Raw genomic sequence first — 19,092 nt, 5'->3', positions numbered from 1 at the left:
AGAAAAGCGCTCCGATGATGACCTCGAAACTCATACATGCCCGGTGTTGTTATGCAACATACCGGGACACGGTTTTAGATAATAATCGATTTCATGACACGGCGAACAAAATATAGCGACCATCAACTGCTATCGCAGCTTAACCACAAATTCAACACACACTCGATAGGTGTCATTTCCCACGGACCCGCGACCTCATTCTACAGTTAAACGACTCCGCACTGGCTCGCAAACTGAACCCCATACAGCCGCACTGTCTAAATTATCTTCTCCGTCACTTGGGTGACTTAAAGGAGTGAGCATTTGATTGAATCTGTAGACCTTTGTCGCAATTCCATCTTGTAAAGCGCAAGCATCCCCCGGTCATTTAACCTGAAGGACAGTCTCACGACCTTCCCGTAAGGCCAACAGCACAGAAGGGGCGGAGTCTATCATGCGAAAACACTCCGGCTGAGTTTAGCCTTTTAGCTAGCCGCCTGACGGCTTTCATTCAACACTCGTAACAACATTTATGATGGAGTCTTCACTCGGGATATCTGAGGAGAAATGTTTGGCTGTATCCTTCTTTTGTGAGCTTCGTCGTTCATTTTATGGTAGGAAGGGCGTCGTATCAGAAGTTGTCATTTAGCAATGTCTTGTTAGCGTAACGTTAGCTGTAGAGAAGTGGTAAATGTGTATTTTTGGCATGTCAGTGTTTTAACGAGGCTGAACAGAATGCAACCTTTTTTGTTCGTGTCGGCGTTTTCCTCTGCTGCCAAATAAAGCTAGATTTTAGTATGTAAATATGTATGTCGTTTTTTAAATAGACTACAGGGTATGTGTATGCTCTGGCATTTCTTATGGATGAGCTCATGCGTGTTATTGAGTGACGTATTGATGGCATTTAATATGATATTTGCTGAAACGCAAACTACCATGTATGTCATTATAGATGCTATAAAGATATTATAAAGCTGTCAAATAATGGGTACGATCTGTATACCCAACCACATTGCAGTGGTATCTTGCAGAATCATCACTATTTCCTGTTTTCTCTTAGCATTTATTTTATTACGTGTGAGAAAGAGCGGGGGAGCCATAAGGCGTTACTCTAGGTAAAGTTATCTCCGACCCTAGTCCCTTTTTTCTGACTCTAGATAGTAATTTGCATCCTTGACAGTGCTTTATTCAGACTGTTAGAGGACATGAGCTTAGAGGTGGACAGAAAGAACCAAGACTCCTATCCCTGTTAGAGTGTCCGGGACAGTTCAAGTAAGTACACTTTGTTTCTCTGATCTTAGACATTTACATTAAGTCATTTAGCAGACGCTTTTATCCAAAGCGACTTAAAAATGAGGTAAACAATGGTAGCAATTGGAACTGGTCTCATATAGCCTACCACAGTATACAAAGCTAAGTTTTTGTTTTTTAAACATGACATTTAATTTACTGGAATTGTGTGTCACGTTCAAGTCATACTAAACTATCCTGAAAATCATATGTGAAACATCATTAGATGCAAAGCAAACCAGTTTTACATTCCCAGGCATCAGGACGTATGTCAGGAAACGTGATCGGCAACCAAACCCATAAAACACATATTTATTAGTTCTCTAACTTGCATTGCTATCTTAACCGACTGCTATTTTTCTACATCTGATATTACGCTTCAATGCAGACGTCACTTTTGCCTTACAGTCTGATGTATGTTGATCCGATTTTCTCTTCTGCCCCGAAGCGCAGCACCACTCTGGGTTTTTCAAAGTCATAAATTGGCCTCTGGTTGCTATAGATGTGAGAAGGCTCTGTGAAAGATTGTGTAATCAGATAAGGTTTAGGCAGTCATGCATTCAGTGTGACTTATTCTCTGTGTGCTTTTATATGTGGATGGTCTGTGTGTGTTAGAGCAGTTGTGGTGGATGCTAGTGTGCTGCCCATTATCCTGCATTCCTCCTCAGTGTCCTAGAGCGTAATAAGCCTCACATGAGCAGACAAGCTGCATGTAACATGCACACAGCGTGTCAGCCTAGCTCAGAAACTTAAAAAAAGATCACAAACGTTATTTGTTGAATCCTTATAGTATGTGATGAAAAGGGTCTCTTAAGAGTAAGCACAAAGTAAACCGCTGATATTTTGCGTGAGGAAGGGTTTGTTGGCTTGGCAAGTACTAAAAAGTTTTTCTTCATTAGTTAATGAATGACTAAAGCTATAGGAAGCCAACAAACATGTATAATAGTACATTAAGTCGAATGTATATTTGGGGCAAATGTGGAGTGCTTGAGTTGCGCGAGATAATGGTTTTAACCAGCAGGGTTAACATGTTATGAAACTCTAATGCAGCAAAGAATGCACCTCAGAAAGATATTTTTGGAACGAGAAGATTGTAACCCTCCTCACTACAATGGGCTGTTATTTGACTCGATTGAATTTAAGATTTCTAAGTCTAGGCTAAATATCTCTTGTTCAAGAGTGCTGCGTTTCCTGGCAACAGCATCTATTACTGCAATTACAGTCTTTTGAGGAAGAAATAGGGCTCACTGGCAGCACAGAGGGGTTCTAGTCTTGCCTTCATATGTTTGGAACAGCACACTCAGGCAGGACACTATAAAGGTTTTTGCAATAATCCACCATAATCGAATTTTCCCCTTGAGTGAAATGGAGGTAGGACCATGTTGAGAGGAACATGATGCCCTTGAGTTGGCACTGTTATTGTCTGCAATTAGCCCTTCAATATGCGTTTAGCCTGCTGCGTTTCCGTAGACTACTTCCTCTCCTCATTGAAGTCCGAAAACTACCTTTTATTAGGGATGCACGATATTATCGGCAGATAATGGCTTATAAATTAATTATCAGCATCGGCCCGATAAAGAAAATAACGCCGATAGGAAGCTGTAATTAAGTCATGCTTGTAAAAGCAGCACATTCTTACATTAACTGAGTGCGCAAAGAAATCCATCTCTGCGCCCGTCAGCCGCGCACTGCCTATTTATTGATTAATGTTTTTAACTAAAACACAGAGTAAAAATAAAGTTGAATCCTGCCCATCGTCCATCGGGAGTAGACTTTGAACTTGAGCTCAAGCGTGCAGAATATGCAACGCGCCGCCCTGTGATGTTCGTCTCTGCACACTGCCGTTTTGTAGTCTCCATTTCTAAGACACCTATGCTCTTGTTGCTTCTTTAATTAATATTCACCAAATTCATTTTCCAAATGTTTTAACATTATTTAGTTTAACATAATTTTAAAATGTGAAAAGCAGGGCTCGACATTAAAGCTTGTCCGGGACAAGTGAATGTTTTGTATGGGCAAGTGAGCGATAACTTTACTTGCCCGACTGGACAAGTAACTTGAAAAAATAACACCAGTGCGACATATATGTAGAATAATAAGAATATGTGCATTAGACAGAGCCGTGTGTTTGTCGTGGTGGTGCTTGTTGTGTGTGACAATAATCAATGGCGCATCGCACTGAGTCCATGTAACTACATGCGGAATCCTGTTATTTAAATGTCATCTGGCTGTTCTGCGTGTCTGAGTGAATTACGTGCACAGTTTAACACACAACACGAGTGATGGTCGAGTATTTGTCTGCGGCTGCACTGTATGAGGATGTGAACACATGAACTTCATCTCCAGTCAGAGTTGCTCTGAGAGTTTATTTTACGAGCGTTTTACTGTTTGAGTGAGGCTATCTGCAAACAAGCGTCTTCCCAAAGACCCGTCAAAATAAAAGTCCCGTTAAATTGAACACTCAGACAAAAAATACTGTGGTGTACTATAGTATTTGCTTTTGAAAATTGTAGTGCCCTTGTAGTGAATTGATAAACACTGTATACTATAGTAAAGTTCTAAAAAGTATCTAAGAATTTTACTGCAGTTTACTATAGTATACTACAGTAATTTATGTGGACAAATATACCACTATTGTATAGGTAAAGGAAAAATACACAACTGAGAAATATTCAAACAAATTTAGGTAATCTAAAAATGATACGGCCCTAATTTATTCATCTGTATGTAACATTAATGTCTTTTGTCAGTTACATGTCTATTCATGATGAACTGCACTTGCATTTTTTATTTTTTAATGATGACAACAGACGATTTATACTCCTACAGTTTGGCCTGTGCTACCAAACTTTAAACCTTTCTAGCACCAGTGCTATGTGCAAAAAAGTTAACCTACAGCCTTAACATTAATAATAATTACTGCTTGCCTTTGTTTTATAGCAGTCACGGAGAGTAGGCCTATAACCAAATTCAGGCGGCCAAAGCGGACACGCAGCTTTTAGGTGTGTAAAAACGCCCGGTGGATAGACGGCATATATCGGTATCGGCATCGGCTATCGGCTTAATTGAGGTGGAAATTATCGGCATATCGGATATCGGCAAAAATCCAATATCGTGCATCACTACCTTTTATGATACAATATTATGGTGGAAAAATATACTTATTTTGGATGTGCTAAACCCATGAAATGTGGTTTGTTATCGGGGTGTTTTTTTCTTAGAATTACAGTAAAGAGACGTCTGGACATTGCAGGACACCCATACTGTAGTAAATATCATTTAAAAAAAGAACAACGGTCAAGCGCTATTTGTAAAACATTCTTAAACAACGTGATTAAGTTGCAATAATGTTGTTGTATGCTTTAGTGTGATATTTTATGAATGGTTCTCTTGTTGTTAGGTTAAATATTCTGGCAAACCCTGAAGCGATTGTATTAAATCCAGTGCCCCAGCTGTCAATCCCCATCAATAACCATTTTCACCTTGTTCGAGGTAAGCTCATCATCGACTGTTCTGTATTTATAGTAGCATTGAAATTTTTGGCTTAAAAGGCAAGCCTTTAGTGTAGTTTTCTTATGCACAACAATGTACAACAGATTTATTAACGTCATTGTTAGTTTTCTGGTTTCTACACAATATTATTGTATATTATTATTATTTTTTTTTATCATCTGTGTTCTGTCCTGTTGCTGTCTTTCTGTTGCACTGTGGAGCTTCTGTCACTATAACAAATTCCTCGTATGTGGAAACATACTTGGCCAATAAAGCTCATTCTATTCTATTCTATTCTAATAGTGCGTGTGTATGTGAAAATCAAAAATGACTATTAGTTATATAGATATTGCATTTTATAATGCGTGCATACTTGTTTTATGCATGGATTTTTAAAGCTGTTAAAGCCTAAATATGAGTACAGTAAGCTAACACATTTTTGCCCCAATGTGTTCAGCAGTTTCAGTTTCTGCCATGTATGGTCATTTTGGTGCACCCTGGTTTTATCTAAAGAACATTTGTGACCCTGGACAACAAAACCAGTCTTAAGTAGCACAGGAACATTTTTAGTAATCGGCAAAAATACATGGTATGGGTAAAAATTAACGATTTTTCTTTTTGCCAAAAATCATTAGGATATTAAGTAAAGATCATGTTCCATGAAGATATTTTATAAATTTCCTACTGTATATGTATAAAAACTTTATTTTTGTGAGTGGATGGCCTGCTACAGTGCCTCAGATTAACAACTTCAAAGGCGATTTTCTCAATATTTTTATTTTTTTGCACCCTCAGATTCCAGCTTTGTTAATAGTTGTTGTTCCGCCAGATAGTGTCCTATCCTAACAAACCATATATCAATAGAAAGCTTATTTCTTCAGCTTTCAGATGATGTAAAATCTCAATTTCGAAAATTTGACCCTTAAGACTGGTTTTGTCTTCCAGGGTCACATTTGACCATGTGAATACAGGTGTTCTTTTATGAATACAGGTGTTTTTTTTTGCCCATACAATCTCATGTTTGATCTCTTGTCACCAGAATGATCAGTGCTGTGTGTAAATGTGTGTAAACCGTTCGCCTGATCAAATATTTGAAAACGTTTGTCGCTAAGAAACAGCAGGCTGTGTTTTCTATAACCTGGTACTGTCGTCTTAAAAACCAGGCACAGTAGGATGTAACTCTCTTATTTCTTGTTTTAAAATGTCATTTTAGAGGCTGAAGAAGCACTTCTCATTGACATCTCAAATAACAGTAAGTTGTCTTTTTATGTTGGTAGTGTTCACCAGTTTAAATTCAGTTGTTTTTATATTTGTTTCTTGATAGCTGTGTTTCCATCTTATTTCAATTCTGTTATGTTGATTACATCAGCAGGTCGCATATGATCCTGTGCGTGCGGTATATAAAAGTCAATGTATATTAATTATAACATCATGTTTTAGTTTAGTCACATCTACTGGATCTGTCCAGAAGTGGCTCATTGCAGTGGCATACAACCTAAGCAGCTTATATGCGTGATGTTTTGTCCTGTGCGTTTCATAACCTTCCGTAATTAACTATAGTGGTCTATTTAGGCAAAGTGGTGTTCTTAAAATAATAAAATGGATGTGAGAATGTGACCCTGTTTCTCAACAGCAACAGTTCGAATCCGTCTGCGAGGTGAGCAAACTCCAGAGCTTCTGCTGGAGCTGCAGGATGACGTTCACACTCAATCCTTCCTTCAGCATGCCATGAAGGCCAAACAGCAAGGTGATGCGCCTCATTTTCCCCATACAACACAGCCATAAACATTGAGGCTTATTTATTTATTAATTACTCCAGTCTTTTACTTTCCAGTGTAACTAACACCTGGATTTGTAGGTTTGTAATGAATGTTTCCTGGATGAATTTGATCTAATATGTCAAGCACGTATTTTGAGTTGAAATCTTGTACACTTTAGTTCGCCCTGTTTTCACTCTAGGTCAGAAATCAAAGAACCTGCTTCGCGATTTCTATTTACACACTGTTTTCATTCAGGTCAGAGTATGTTTGTTTTTAAGCTCTGTGCTAAGAGAGAAACAGGATTTGTTCTTGGTATTGTAGTTGGCCAGTGTATAATTAATGAAAGTCCAATAACAAGTTACAGGTGTAAATTACTGTATTACTTTATTTTAATATTAATTATTATAGAATGTCTATAAAATGTGTCTGAATACTTATCAGGAATCTTAAATAAAAGAATGCTTAAAATAATTTAAAGATGTATATAAGATGCCTATTTGTTTTGTAAAAGAAACACTTTTGCAATATATCCACCCACTACTGTGGGATAATATTTGTTCTATTCATAAGTCCATTATTCATTTTTTTGATTTGGTCATTTTGACCATTTAATTATAATTGTATATGCCATGAATTCATAAATGTGTAAAACATCACTGTTGAATGCTCCACAGCTGAGAGTCCACAGCCCAGAAAGATCGTGCCTGTTGTACCTGTTCCAGTCAAAGGCTGTGTTCCAATCCCACCGCAAAGAGGAACCTCCAAATCCACCTCAAACAACCTCAGCAACAGCAATGTAGCGAAACCCTTAAATACAGGTACAGAATAAAAACATCACACACATTGCAGGATCTTTATGATTTCTGATTTTGGCAACATATCTAGATCTATCAAAGATACTACTTACAATTCTGCTGCTCTGTTTTGTTTATAGACTCCGCCCTCTCAGACTTCGTGTTGGAGGAAAATTTTAACCATTGTTTGAAAGTGGAAGAAAAGAAGAACCACCAAAACCGTATAGTTGCACAACGAGAGCCACCTCCTCCACCAGTGCCCCCTCTTCCCCCTCGCAAAAGTCCATACACACCGTCGACAAACCTCACAGCAGCTCCAGCCGCCAAAGACAGGCCACCGCCCACACAGAACACCACACCTGTCAGACACGAGTGAGTGTTACACGTCTTAAAGCACAGTGTCTCGGGGCACAACCCAGTGGATTTTCAGTGTTGTATACTGTGTGTGTTGCATCGCAGGTATCACTCTGTAGATCGTCCTGTTTCTTGGACCGACAGCCCATCCAACCACACAATGAGACAAGCCATGATGAGCAGTCAGGCAAGCTCGAGGGAAGGTCTGCTCAAGTATCGCCTCAACAAGAAGGAAAAGGAATATGTGGACATTCAGAACTTCAAGTGAGTGTCACATGCCAGAAACCTACAAATGAATGATTTTCATTAGAATTAATTTAATTATTTAGCTGATTCATTCTTTTACAGGCTCTTCATGGGCACGTGGAATGTGAATGGTCAGCCCCCTGATAGCAGTCTTGAGCCCTGGCTGTGTTGTGTCCAAGACCCTCCAGATGTTTATGCACTGGGGTGAGTGGCAAAACATGAGACATTGCATTTACATAGTATCATTTGTATACTGTATTTTTATTAAAATGTTACATTTTTTTATGTACATTTTTATACATTCACTGTCAGTGTGCATCCATAGATCGTTTGATCATGGCTTGTTCAACTTCTGTTATTTGACAGATTTCAGGAGTTGGACCTGAGCACAGAGGCTTTTTTGTATATGGACTCATCCAAAGAACAGTTGTGGGTTGACGCAATAGAGAGAAACCTCCACCCTAAAGCCAAATACATTCAGGTGAGTAACATCTCAACTTGGTGAGTCTAATCATACTATTGCATTTTAAATCATATTGATTTGCTAGACGCAATGGAAAGTCTAGTAATTCCTTTATATTTTTAAACCTCCCAAAGTATGAGGTGGTGATTTTGCTCTGTGTTCCATCCGCAGATGCGTATTATTCGTCTGGTGGGAATGATGCTGGTGGTGTATGTCAACAAACAGCACAAGAATCACATAAGAGAGGTGGCTGCAGAATCAGTGGGAACTGGCCTTATGAATAAAATGGTAAATTTGAATTTACACAACAGGAAGTGGTGTCAAATCAGGAAGTGCTGGCCATTCTGCATATCTCTTGGTATATTTGTTTTAGATATGATTAGAGAGATATTAATCACAGAAGTTCAGTTGATCACTGTATGTGTTGACTGATAATATGAGATTAATGATATTTACTCCATTACCTTATAGGGGAATAAAGGAGGAGTGGCCGTACGGTTTGTGTTTCACAATACAAGCTTCTGCTTTGTAAACTCTCACCTGGCGGCACACGTGGAAGACTTTGAGCGTCGGAACCAGGACTACAAAGACATATGTGCCCGCATGAGCTTCCACCTGCTGGATTACCCTCCTCTCAGTATAGTCAAGCATGAGTGAGTGTCAGAGACAGATGAGTCACCAAGTGCAGCTTAGTAACACAGTAACTTATGTTACTCATTTTAAAGGGACAGTTCACCCAAAAATGAAAATGCTGTCATCATTTACTCGCCTTCAAACCTCTGTACATTTCTTTGTTTGGTTGAACACGAGGAAAGATATTTGGAAGAATGTTAGCAACTGAGATTTCTGAGGCACCATTGAATACCATAGTAGAATTTTTTTTTATTTTTTTTATTCTGTTGATCACAAAATTAGATATTTTGTAGAATTTAGGGAAACAAACAATTCTGGGGCACCCTTGACTACCATTTAAATTTTTACCATTTTATACTACTATGGTAGTCAATAGTCAAACGGAAATCTCAGTTGCTAACATTCTTCCAAATATCTTTCTTCTTGTTTAGCCAAACAAAGAACAATTTTAGGTTGAGTAATTCATGACAGAATTTTCATTTTTGGGTGGACTTTCCCTAATATTGAATCTATATTCAAGTTGTTTTACGCTTATCTTTTTTTTACTTTAAGTGTGGTGATTTGGCTTGGAGATCTCAACTACAGGCTATGTTTGCCTGATGCCGGGGAGGTGAAAAGGCTTATTGCAGATAATGAGCTACGGAGGCTTCAGGAGTATGATCAGGTAAGGCCTGGGGACAACCCATCTTCATTATCAGACATTTAATTAGGTAAAATACACTAGACTGATGGGTAAGAACCGTGAGAGTTCAAAATGCAGGGTTGGGAAAGTATGAAACTATGTTACATTATATTCTTAAATTTAAGCTTAATATGAATTGAAACATTTACAAGGATTATTTAAGATTTAACAAAGAAAAGATTAATTTGATCATTTTTAAATTGTTATTGCCCGTTTTTGTATGAAACTTCTGTTGATCATGTAGCTCTATTGCTCATAATACCTTGAATGCAATGTAAGTTGCAACTTCCAAAAAGAAGCACTTTTAAACATTCTCAGACCGTGATGTCATCAGGTTTTGCAACTTGTAGAGTTCATGCTGGGTCAAGCACATGCTGTCATTAGAGCAAAACTTTAAACCTTTAATTCATTCTTTAAAAATGTTATTTAATCTTTTTACCTACACTCTTTAGAATACATTTTAGAATAAAAAATAATTTTAAAGGAATTTTTAGGCCAAACTTTTGTGGTTTTTGTTGCTTTTTTAATTGTTGTGATGTGACAGTAGTTGATAGCCAAATGTAGACTTCCCTGTTTGCTCTGAAAGTGCACATCACAGCATTTTCTGTTTTGCTTTCTCAGCTAAACATCCAGAGAAAGACTAAACGTGCTTTCACTGATTTCATTGAAGGGGAGATTAATTTCACCCCAACTTACAAATATGATGCTAAATCAGATCGATGGGACTCAAGGTAAAGATCAGAATTACTTCATATAGCCTGTGTTTATCACCTGCCAGAAGAGATTCCTAATATTAATGGGACCGTTAACCCCAAAATGAAAATTCTGTCACCCTCAAGTTGTTCCAAACCTGTATAAATGTCTTTGTTCTGTTGAACACAAAGAGAGATATTTGGAAGACCGTCAATTTTCAGTTGTGGGACATCATTCAGTTTTTTGTTCTTTGAAGAATTTAGGAAAGCAAACAGTTCTGACGCCCCCTTTACTACCATTTAAAATGTTCTACTATGGTAGTTAATGATGTCCCAGAACTGAAAATTGCTAACATTCTTAAAAATATCTACCTTTGTGTTCCGCAGAAGAAAGACATTTTAACAGTTTTTATTTTCATTTTAGGGTGAACTGTTTCTTTAAATGACATATTATTTGAATCGCAACTGGCCAATGTCATGGGTTTGATTCTCATGGAAATGTACATACTCATAAAATAGCTTAAATATTGTACTGTTGAATACTATTGAAATATGTTGAACATTGTTAAGTATGTATGCATAACTTGAATGCTGTATGTTGTTTTGGATAAAAAAAAATGCCTACCTAAACATAAATAAATTAGATGGATATGGCAAAGTGTTTTCTACTTTGTTGTGTGGTCACAGTGGAAAGTGTCGAGTCCCTGCATGGTGTGACCGTATTCTGTGGAGGGGGGGTAACATCAAACAGCTTCACTACCGTAGTCATATGGAGCTGAAGACCAGTGACCACAAACCTGTCAGCTCTCTCTTCAGCATCGGGGTGAGGTTCACTTCCTCAGTCGAGCTCCTGTAAAGACGTCTGGGAGGATCACATTGATTGTTTACATCTCTGTGTCTTCAGGTGAAGATGGTGAACGAACAGCGCTACAAGAAGGTATTTGAAGAAATTGTGCGTGACATGGACAGGTTGGAAAATGACTTCTTGCCGTCTCTGTCCCTGTCCCATCGTGAGGTGAGTAATGACAGCCAAACAGAGCAGACAAACTCGCTCTGTATCGATCCGCTGGCCTGCTTTCATTCTTTGTGAGGATAGATGGTGTTTTTTGATTATAGCACTTCTCCAGACTGTTATGCCGCGGTCAGATTAGACTTGGAGTATGCGAAATTCGTTCGGACAGTGCTGCAAAAATGGGCGGGAGCGATTCCTCCATCTTTTACGTTTCTGTACCAAGAGGTCACGCTGGGATGTTTTGATCTTCTATTGGTCTCATGCACTCACGTGATGCAAATTCGCAGGTCAGAGTTCACCAAGCTTGAACTTTGCTACGCAGCGAAATATCTTCGGACGGGCTTGCGTTTCCGGTCTGTCGCATGCGTATGAATGGAAGTCAATGGAGCGAAAAGTCAAGTGTGCCCGCGGCTTTAGTCGGATCACATGTGCTGTTATTGCTTTGAGACTGACTTAATATAAATAAATGTGCAGTTAAAAACAAGTCAAACAGCTTTACTTTGAAACACTGCATTTGTACTCTTTTGACATGTGTTTGGGTGTTTTTAACTTCACATTTGTCCTGTTTTTTCCACCCATAGTTCACGTTTGAGAACGTAAAATTCCGGCAGCTACAGCGTCAGAGTTTCCTCATCACTAATGACGGGCAGGTCCCATGCACATTCGCTTTCATTCCCAAACTCAATGACTCTCAGTACTGTAAGCCCTGGCTGCGTGCTGAACCCTGCGAGGGGGTACTAGACCCTAGTGAGTATCTCTTGTCTTTCACCCCTGTACATATATTTTTTTATCGTGATTCATATCCACTTTCTGCACATTGATGTTTCTTGCAGATGAGTCAATGGAGATTTTCTTTGAAGTGTATGTCAGTAAAGACTCTGTGACTCTGCTAAACTCTGGCGAGGATAAAATCGAGGACATCCTTGTGCTTCACCTGGACCGGGGGAAGGACTACTTCATCACTGTCTCTGGAAACTATCTGGCCAGTTGCTTCGGAACATCTCTGGAGACTCTGTGCCGCATGAAGAAACCCATTCGCGAGATCCCCGTCACCAAACTCATCGATCTGGTGAGGCCCAGGCTGCATTTAGTTACACAGACTATTAACACAAAGGAATATGCGGTTGTGCTCATGTTTACAGTGCATTGCTCATCATGTTCACCCCCGGCCTGTTTGTCAAATTGTTTTTATCTAGGCAATAAATAAAACTGTATAAAATCCAGGTGAAGGTTGACTTTAGCACGGTTAATGAAATGATGTCTCATTGACATTCATTTTAGTTAAATGAATAGTGCACACAAAAATGAAATTATTTTGAAGAATGTTGGTAACCAAACAACATTGGCCCTCATTGACTTCCATTGCGTGGACACAAAACCACAGAGACATTTCTTAAAATATTTTCTTTTGGGTTTGAATGACATGAAAATGAGTAAACGATGACTGAATTTTTATTTTTGGGTGAACTAGCCCATTAAGAAAAGACTTTCTAGTTTGGCATGTTTGTATTTTGAGGCTGCTCCTTTAAGAGATGAGGAAGTCAAGTATGAATATCTCAATGGCTGTCCTAATGGAATATGGCTTGTTTAGTAGCAGTTAGTCATCATGCGAACCAGGCAGTCCGTGTTGTCCACTCTTCTTCATCATATTCTCAAACATTAGTCTTTCTATTGCACTGTTATTCCCTAATATGATTCGTTTTTATTTAGAGGATCTGTACTCTGTTTCTATTGCTTTGCAATTCCAATCATCACTGTTTGTAGCTGGAAGCTGCTTATCTGTGATTATGCAAAACTGACACTGTCTTCTCACAGATTATGCAATATCTCTATTGTTTCATCTCCTTTCCACTTTTCTGTTCGGTCTTTCCAAACAATTACTCTGGTGCTGCATGGTTCTCAGGGAGAGGATAGCAGCATGGAAAAGGTAAAGTCCATCTTCGTCCACTAAAAACATTAGACAGGTGCATATTTGGGCCTACACGTGTGAGTGACGGTGATGTGTTCTGTTTTAACGTGTGTCCCAGTGCCTCCATGCTTATGCTCTGCATCATTCAGAATGTGATGTCTCAGCGTCATGTGTGTGTCGGCTTGCCACACTGCTCAGTCACTCGGCCGGGTTAGGCTAATGAAAGTCACTGAGGCTTGAATCTTGCAGCTCGAATACCGCCCCTCTTTTCCCTGCCTTGGTCACTGTTAACCAGCCTGTGATATTAGATTATTACAGAAGAAGCAGCTAACAGCATGATAAACCCCCCTTTGCAGTCATGAATTTATCAGAGTTTTTCTGGTTGAACACCACTGCAAATCAGCAAATTGAGCAAAGTTGAAAATTGAGTTGCATGTCTGCTAACTGCATGAGTCCCCTTTGTTGTGGCGAGGTTTAGGGGCTCTCGCTCTTCCCTTAGCAATAGTTACCCAAACAAGAACATTCTTCTCATCCTCATGCCTTCTGTAATACACAGCCGCAGAAAAAAATAGGAGACCATTTCAAATTCAGTTTTTATGATTTAAAAACTTACCATTTGTATTTAGATAAAGTGATCATTTTTGTTTAATTATGTGAACTACTAACCATATTTCTCCCAAATTTCAAAATAAAAATATTTTTATTTGCATTTATTTGCAGAAAGTGAAAACTGGAGAAACAGGTCAAAATAACAGAAAAAATGCTCTGTATTTTTCAGACCTCAAATACTGCAAAGAAATCAAGTTCATATTCACTTTTAGCAAGACAACAGTAATATTTGTACATGTCTTTAGGAAAAGTTGGAAAATTATTTTTGTTTGATAACCTCGTCATGTGTCTTGTCATGCTGTCAATCTTTAAAATTGCTGTTGGATGACTTTGTCACTCATGAGGTTTGATTTTGTTTACGTTCAACAGACACTGGACTGACATGGGCACAATACGTCTAGAAATGCTGATTAAATGAAAATTTGGAATGGTCTCTTAATTTTATCCACGGCTGTATATGAGTTTGTTCCTTCATTTAAATACACACAAATACTATATAAAAATGCTGTCATGTTATCTTAACATGGCAAAAATCACATCCATCCATCATTAAAGTAATCCAATTGAGGTTAATAAATGTCTTCTGAAGCGAAACTACATTTTTGTGAGAGAGACTGATTATTATTTTGAGCTTTTTTAGGGATTGATGCTTTTTGGAGATTCGCCGTGTTGGCTCTCATAAAAGATACATTCATTCATTGGTGTGAAGAAAGTCATGCACATCTAAGATGGCATGAGGATGAGAAAATGATTGAATAGTCATAACTGGTGAACTAGTGTCTGTGGGTGTGTATGAGAACGAAAGAGACACGCACCCTTGGGAATATTATTGGCAGCCCTTTTCTAAAATGTTGGAAATCAGTTAGTTGTATGTGATGCACTCTCTAAACTAATATGTTTATATACGTTCTCAATTTCTCAGGAAAAATCCAGGATGAATTTCTTGTTGGACAATACTGGAACAGAGGACAAACCTCTGAAGATTCCCAAAGAGATCTGGTTGCTTGTCAATCATCTCTACACTAAGGCCTGTCAGCAGGTAAAACTGTACATCAACGCATGAAAGCACCATTATTAAATCCTAAACTAACATAAATCATAATTACCCTTTTTTTGTGTTTTATGCAGGAGGACCTCTTCCAAACCCCAGGCCTTCAAGATGAGCTACAAAGTATTATTGACTGCCTGGATACGAGCATTCCTGACTCCATCCGTATCCTTTCCCACAAATAAAACATGTAAATATGTTTATATATCGAACCAGTATGAGATTTTCCCAACCAGTGGAATTTTGAGTGCCCTTTTACCGTGTGATATGGACAAGCCTCTCATAGATATGCTAATGTCTGTCAGTTCAGTGAATGTGACTAAGTGCTTCCATTTAAAAACTCTTACTGGCTGGACTGGCTCCCACACAATTCATTCCTGTGCTCTAAAACCCTTGACAGACTGAGAATGTTTCTCTGTCTTACTGTAATGGTGCTGGAGACATCATTAAAGACACTTTCTTTTTCCCTCTGTTCCTTACCGACATACTTTTTCTTCGGGTCGCTCAAATGTACATTCCTGCTTGTCACTATGGTTCTCCTTGACGGCTTGTTAGCTGGCTGTAATCACTCAGTTGCTGAAGCTCTGTTGATCTTCTTGGAAGCTCTGCCTGAACCTGTCCTTTGTTATGAGCTCTACCAGCGATGTCTCGACTGCTCTCACGACAGCCGACTTTGCAAACAGGTACACACACAGCTCTTACTGCACTGGCAATGTCATGAATGTATAGATTTGATAGAGGGCTGTTCAATGATTAATCGCGATGAATCGCATCCAAAATAAAAATTTGTGTTTACATAATACATGTCTGTGTATTGTTCATATTAATTTTGTATTTATAAACACATACACACATGCATATATTTAAGAAAAATATACAAAAACAAAAATGAATCAATTATATGCTATCGGTGGTCATAGAATTTGATGTTAAAGGGGTCATATGGCGCGAATACGTGTTTTTCTGTGTCTTTGGTGTGTTATAAGTTGCCCATGCATGTATTAGACACGTAAAATTGCAAAAATTCAAGTGTCGGAACAAAAGATGCATTCTATCTAAAACACCTCGTGTAACCACACCCCCACAAATCTACGTCAGTTCATGGTATGAGTTGACTAAGACCGCCCAAATATATACGCTAGTAAGGTGGGCGTACCTGTCAGTACATTTGCTTGGGAACCTTATGTTCCAAATATGGTAAGAGGCGTCACATTTCCGTCACACGCTTGCAGTATTCGACCAATCACTACGCACTGGTTAACTGGCCAATCATAGCACACCTCGCTTTTCAGAGCGATGAGCTTTGCAAAAATCCACGCGTTTCAGAGAGGTGGGGCAAAGAGGAGATACAAACATGCACGGAACCTTAAATCGTGCATACACATTGCATTACATCTCAAACAAATGAAAATATTCGTTTTAGCCCTATCATATGACCCCTTAAAATGCCTTTTTTCTATATCCAATCTATTTGCAGTGGAAAAACAAGCCACACCCTTTATTTTTATCATTTCATATTTCGTTACACTCATACGTGTATGAGTACACAATGCAAAAGTCGATTGCACCTTTAAGGCTTTGCTTTTCTCTGTCAACAATTAAAAATCATCAAATGTAATAACCTCTCTCAGATTGTGGTCCTGACACTATCTTATTCTTTTAAATGTTTGTTTTCCTCTGAACAACAGTTAATATCTCAGCTCCCACGGGCCCATCGCAATGTTTTCCGTTACCTGCTGGCCTTCTTGAGGGAATTACTCAAACACTCTATCGACAACAACCTGAACGCCAACCTGCTAGGTAAGTCTGAGTCTCACTACTGGCGATGTTCAAAACCATCTCTAAAGTATCTAATTCATCTTTTTTGTATCTTTTCGTAGCTACTCTCTTTGCAAGCCTCCTCATTCGGCCGCCTCCCAATCTTGCCGGCAAACAGACAACAAGTGATCGACAAAAATCCAGCGACTTCATTCTGGGGTTTCTGATGGGTGGTGATGAAGAATGAGTGAGCTGATTGCACAAAAGGGGACAGAGGTTAAGGGGTCATGGAGTGAATCAGAGGTCTTCGGGTGGACGGCTGAGGTGTGTTTGGCTGGTCTGGAGATATTTGGACCACCCATGCACTACTGTCGTTGGGAGTTTGACAGCATTGGAACCTGGTATCTTCAGTAGTTTTTCACAAACACTGCCTATCGGTTAGGTTTATTTCTGTTCTTTAAAATAGAAAAATAGATTGGTGTCAACTTATCTCCGTTGTGGCTGTGGAAGTATTAATACGCACATTTAGATCCCCGAGAAACCTCAACGTTTTGACTCTAGCATTTGTGACCCTTCCTTGTCTCTCTGTGACCACTGGAGTAGAGTGCTGTTATGCCAAATCCAATATATCTCCTCTTATTTGACTGAAATAAGTGTATATATAGACCCACGGACACTCAAAGACCAACATATTACACTAAAGGAAAGCCATGGTAAGGAAACTCCATGGACTGCTGCTGGCAGGTTAAAGACTCCCTTCAGGTTTGGAGCGTCTTTGCTTTAGTCCACATATCTGTCTGCGCTTTCTCCTTTCTGTCCCTATATGGGTATTAGAAATATTAGAGCTGTTAGAATGATTAGAGTTTGACAATCGACTACCTTTCAGCACAGCGAAGAAGTCCGGGACAGCAGCTTCTCTGGGATCTTGACTCACTGATGTATTTGAATCATGATGAATCAGCCGACTCTTGTCAGTTGTGATGTGCACATGTTGTTATTTATATGTTTTCCAGTCTTATATACATTAGCATTGTGCATTCGGTTGTCCCCTTCAGAAAAATACAAGTTACATAATGATGGTTTTTAGGTTTTCCTCCTAGCTCCTTTTTAGGCCGCTATAATGACATCTAAATCTGAACTACTTCATCTGCACTGAAAAGGATCCTTTTATTCCTTTGAGATCTGCTCTTAGTCCCGACGTTAACATTTTAACTTATGTGCTCAATGAGTGATTTATTGTTCTGTCTTGTTTTGTAATGAAGATGTAATCGTGTTTTCTATTTAAGTGTACATTGTCATCCTGACTCTTAACTCATACTGGGACAGTTTTGTGTGTCTGTTTACAGTCTTTGTTGGTGGTGTGCCGTATTACATTGACATGCATTTGGTGTAGTGACATCAGTATGTGCTTATGTATGTTGAATAATCGTACACATTGGGAGTAATCGTAAAAAAAATTAACATGGAGAGGCTCCGCATTGCACAGCCAGTGTGGTTTTCTTCTGCAGTACGAATAGGAAGTCTCATTTTTCTGTTACACATATTTATCATCACCCTACGGCTAAAATATTATTGGAATGAAAACCACGGAGCGCACAGCATAATGCGTGTGACTTGTGCTTGCTCCAGCAATATTTTCTCCAAATCCCACAGGAAGTGTTTTTGCTGCACTCTTGAGCACTATGAGAGAAAGAGATGGAAAAGAAGCGTCAGCAAATGTTCTGTCTGACTTTGTGTCCTAGTTTTCTTCAATGCTCATAAGTTGCGATGTTCTGTGAGCTGTCATGGCTGTGGCGCGATGCCCACTGCTGATGCTCCCCGTCATGTGCTTTCTTGGACCAGATCTATGTAATCTTAAATCTTCTCACATCATCTGCCATGTTTTAAAGCCCCTGCCTTTTTATATCTGCTATGGAAATGACCATCATTAAATTCCTGAGCTGGGCTGTTTTATTCAGTCACTCCGCTTTCATTGCCAGTAGATGACGTTTCTGAAAGAAATAAACCTCGTTGTAGGAGACTGTAGGAGCAGAATCTCAGATGGCCATTATTCTTGCACAATTTTGTGGTGTGCCGTGATCACCACCCTGCCTGTTTATTGTTCTGTGCTGTCTTTCTATCCATTTGATTTTTGTAATATACAGTCTTAACGTTTCTGGTACTTTGCAGCTGGGTACTTGTACATATGTTTTATTCGTGGGGGATGGGGACTTTTAATTTATTCAATGGAATAAAGATATTATGACCGTGTTATTGGGATATCCTCAGTTATGTATTAGTATTGTCTGCTATTGCAATTACTATTGTTTATTTATGGTAAGTTCAACTTCAAATGGCTATCACCATGCACACACTGTTTGCACAATTATTG

At 38.9% G+C, this 19,092-nt stretch overlaps 1 protein-coding gene across 2 annotated transcripts; it reads left to right on the top strand.

The window, feature by feature from the left end:
• The first annotated feature begins 15 nt into the window (after nucleotides 1-15).
• ocrl (OCRL inositol polyphosphate-5-phosphatase) lies at nucleotides 16-18,971 on the top strand. Of its 2 annotated transcripts, XM_057349399.1 has the most exons (24): nucleotides 16-556; nucleotides 1,172-1,251; nucleotides 4,670-4,761; nucleotides 5,975-6,013; nucleotides 6,395-6,508; nucleotides 7,196-7,339; nucleotides 7,456-7,687; nucleotides 7,775-7,933; nucleotides 8,018-8,119; nucleotides 8,282-8,396; nucleotides 8,550-8,666; nucleotides 8,850-9,031; nucleotides 9,564-9,675; nucleotides 10,315-10,424; nucleotides 11,073-11,208; nucleotides 11,290-11,400; nucleotides 11,979-12,144; nucleotides 12,231-12,466; nucleotides 13,301-13,324; nucleotides 14,838-14,954; nucleotides 15,044-15,128; nucleotides 15,519-15,646; nucleotides 16,652-16,763; nucleotides 16,844-18,971. In XM_057349399.1, exons 1-24 carry the CDS (start codon nucleotides 512-514, stop codon nucleotides 16,966-16,968), a joined length of 2,883 nt encoding a protein of 960 aa, XP_057205382.1. In that variant the 5' UTR covers nucleotides 16-511; the 3' UTR covers nucleotides 16,969-18,971. The 2 variants fall into 2 exon arrangements, with proteins under 2 accessions (XP_057205382.1, XP_057205383.1); XM_057349400.1 differs by lacking the exon at nucleotides 13,301-13,324.
• The last annotated feature ends 121 nt before the right edge of the window (nucleotides 18,972-19,092 follow it).

Source organism: Triplophysa rosa, linkage group LG13 (genome assembly GCF_024868665.1).
Source record: "Triplophysa rosa linkage group LG13, Trosa_1v2, whole genome shotgun sequence".
NCBI lineage: Eukaryota > Metazoa > Chordata > Actinopteri > Cypriniformes > Nemacheilidae > Triplophysa > Triplophysa rosa.
Note: the sequence above shows the minus strand (reverse complement) of the source record. Positions and strands in the feature narration are given on the sequence as shown.

Excerpts from the sequence above, each read along its gene's own strand:
- ocrl (XM_057349399.1), top strand. The coding sequence starts at position 512 with ATGATGGAGTCTTCACTCGGGATATCTGAGGAGAAATGTTTGGCT. Across the intron at positions 11,209-11,289 it reads GCTCTCTCTTCAGCATCGGG|GTGAAGATGGTGAACGAACA; the intron begins GTGAGGTTCACT and ends CTGTGTCTTCAG. Across the intron at positions 15,129-15,518 it reads GAGCATTCCTGACTCCATCC|CTGGCTGTAATCACTCAGTT; the intron begins GTATCCTTTCCC and ends ACGGCTTGTTAG.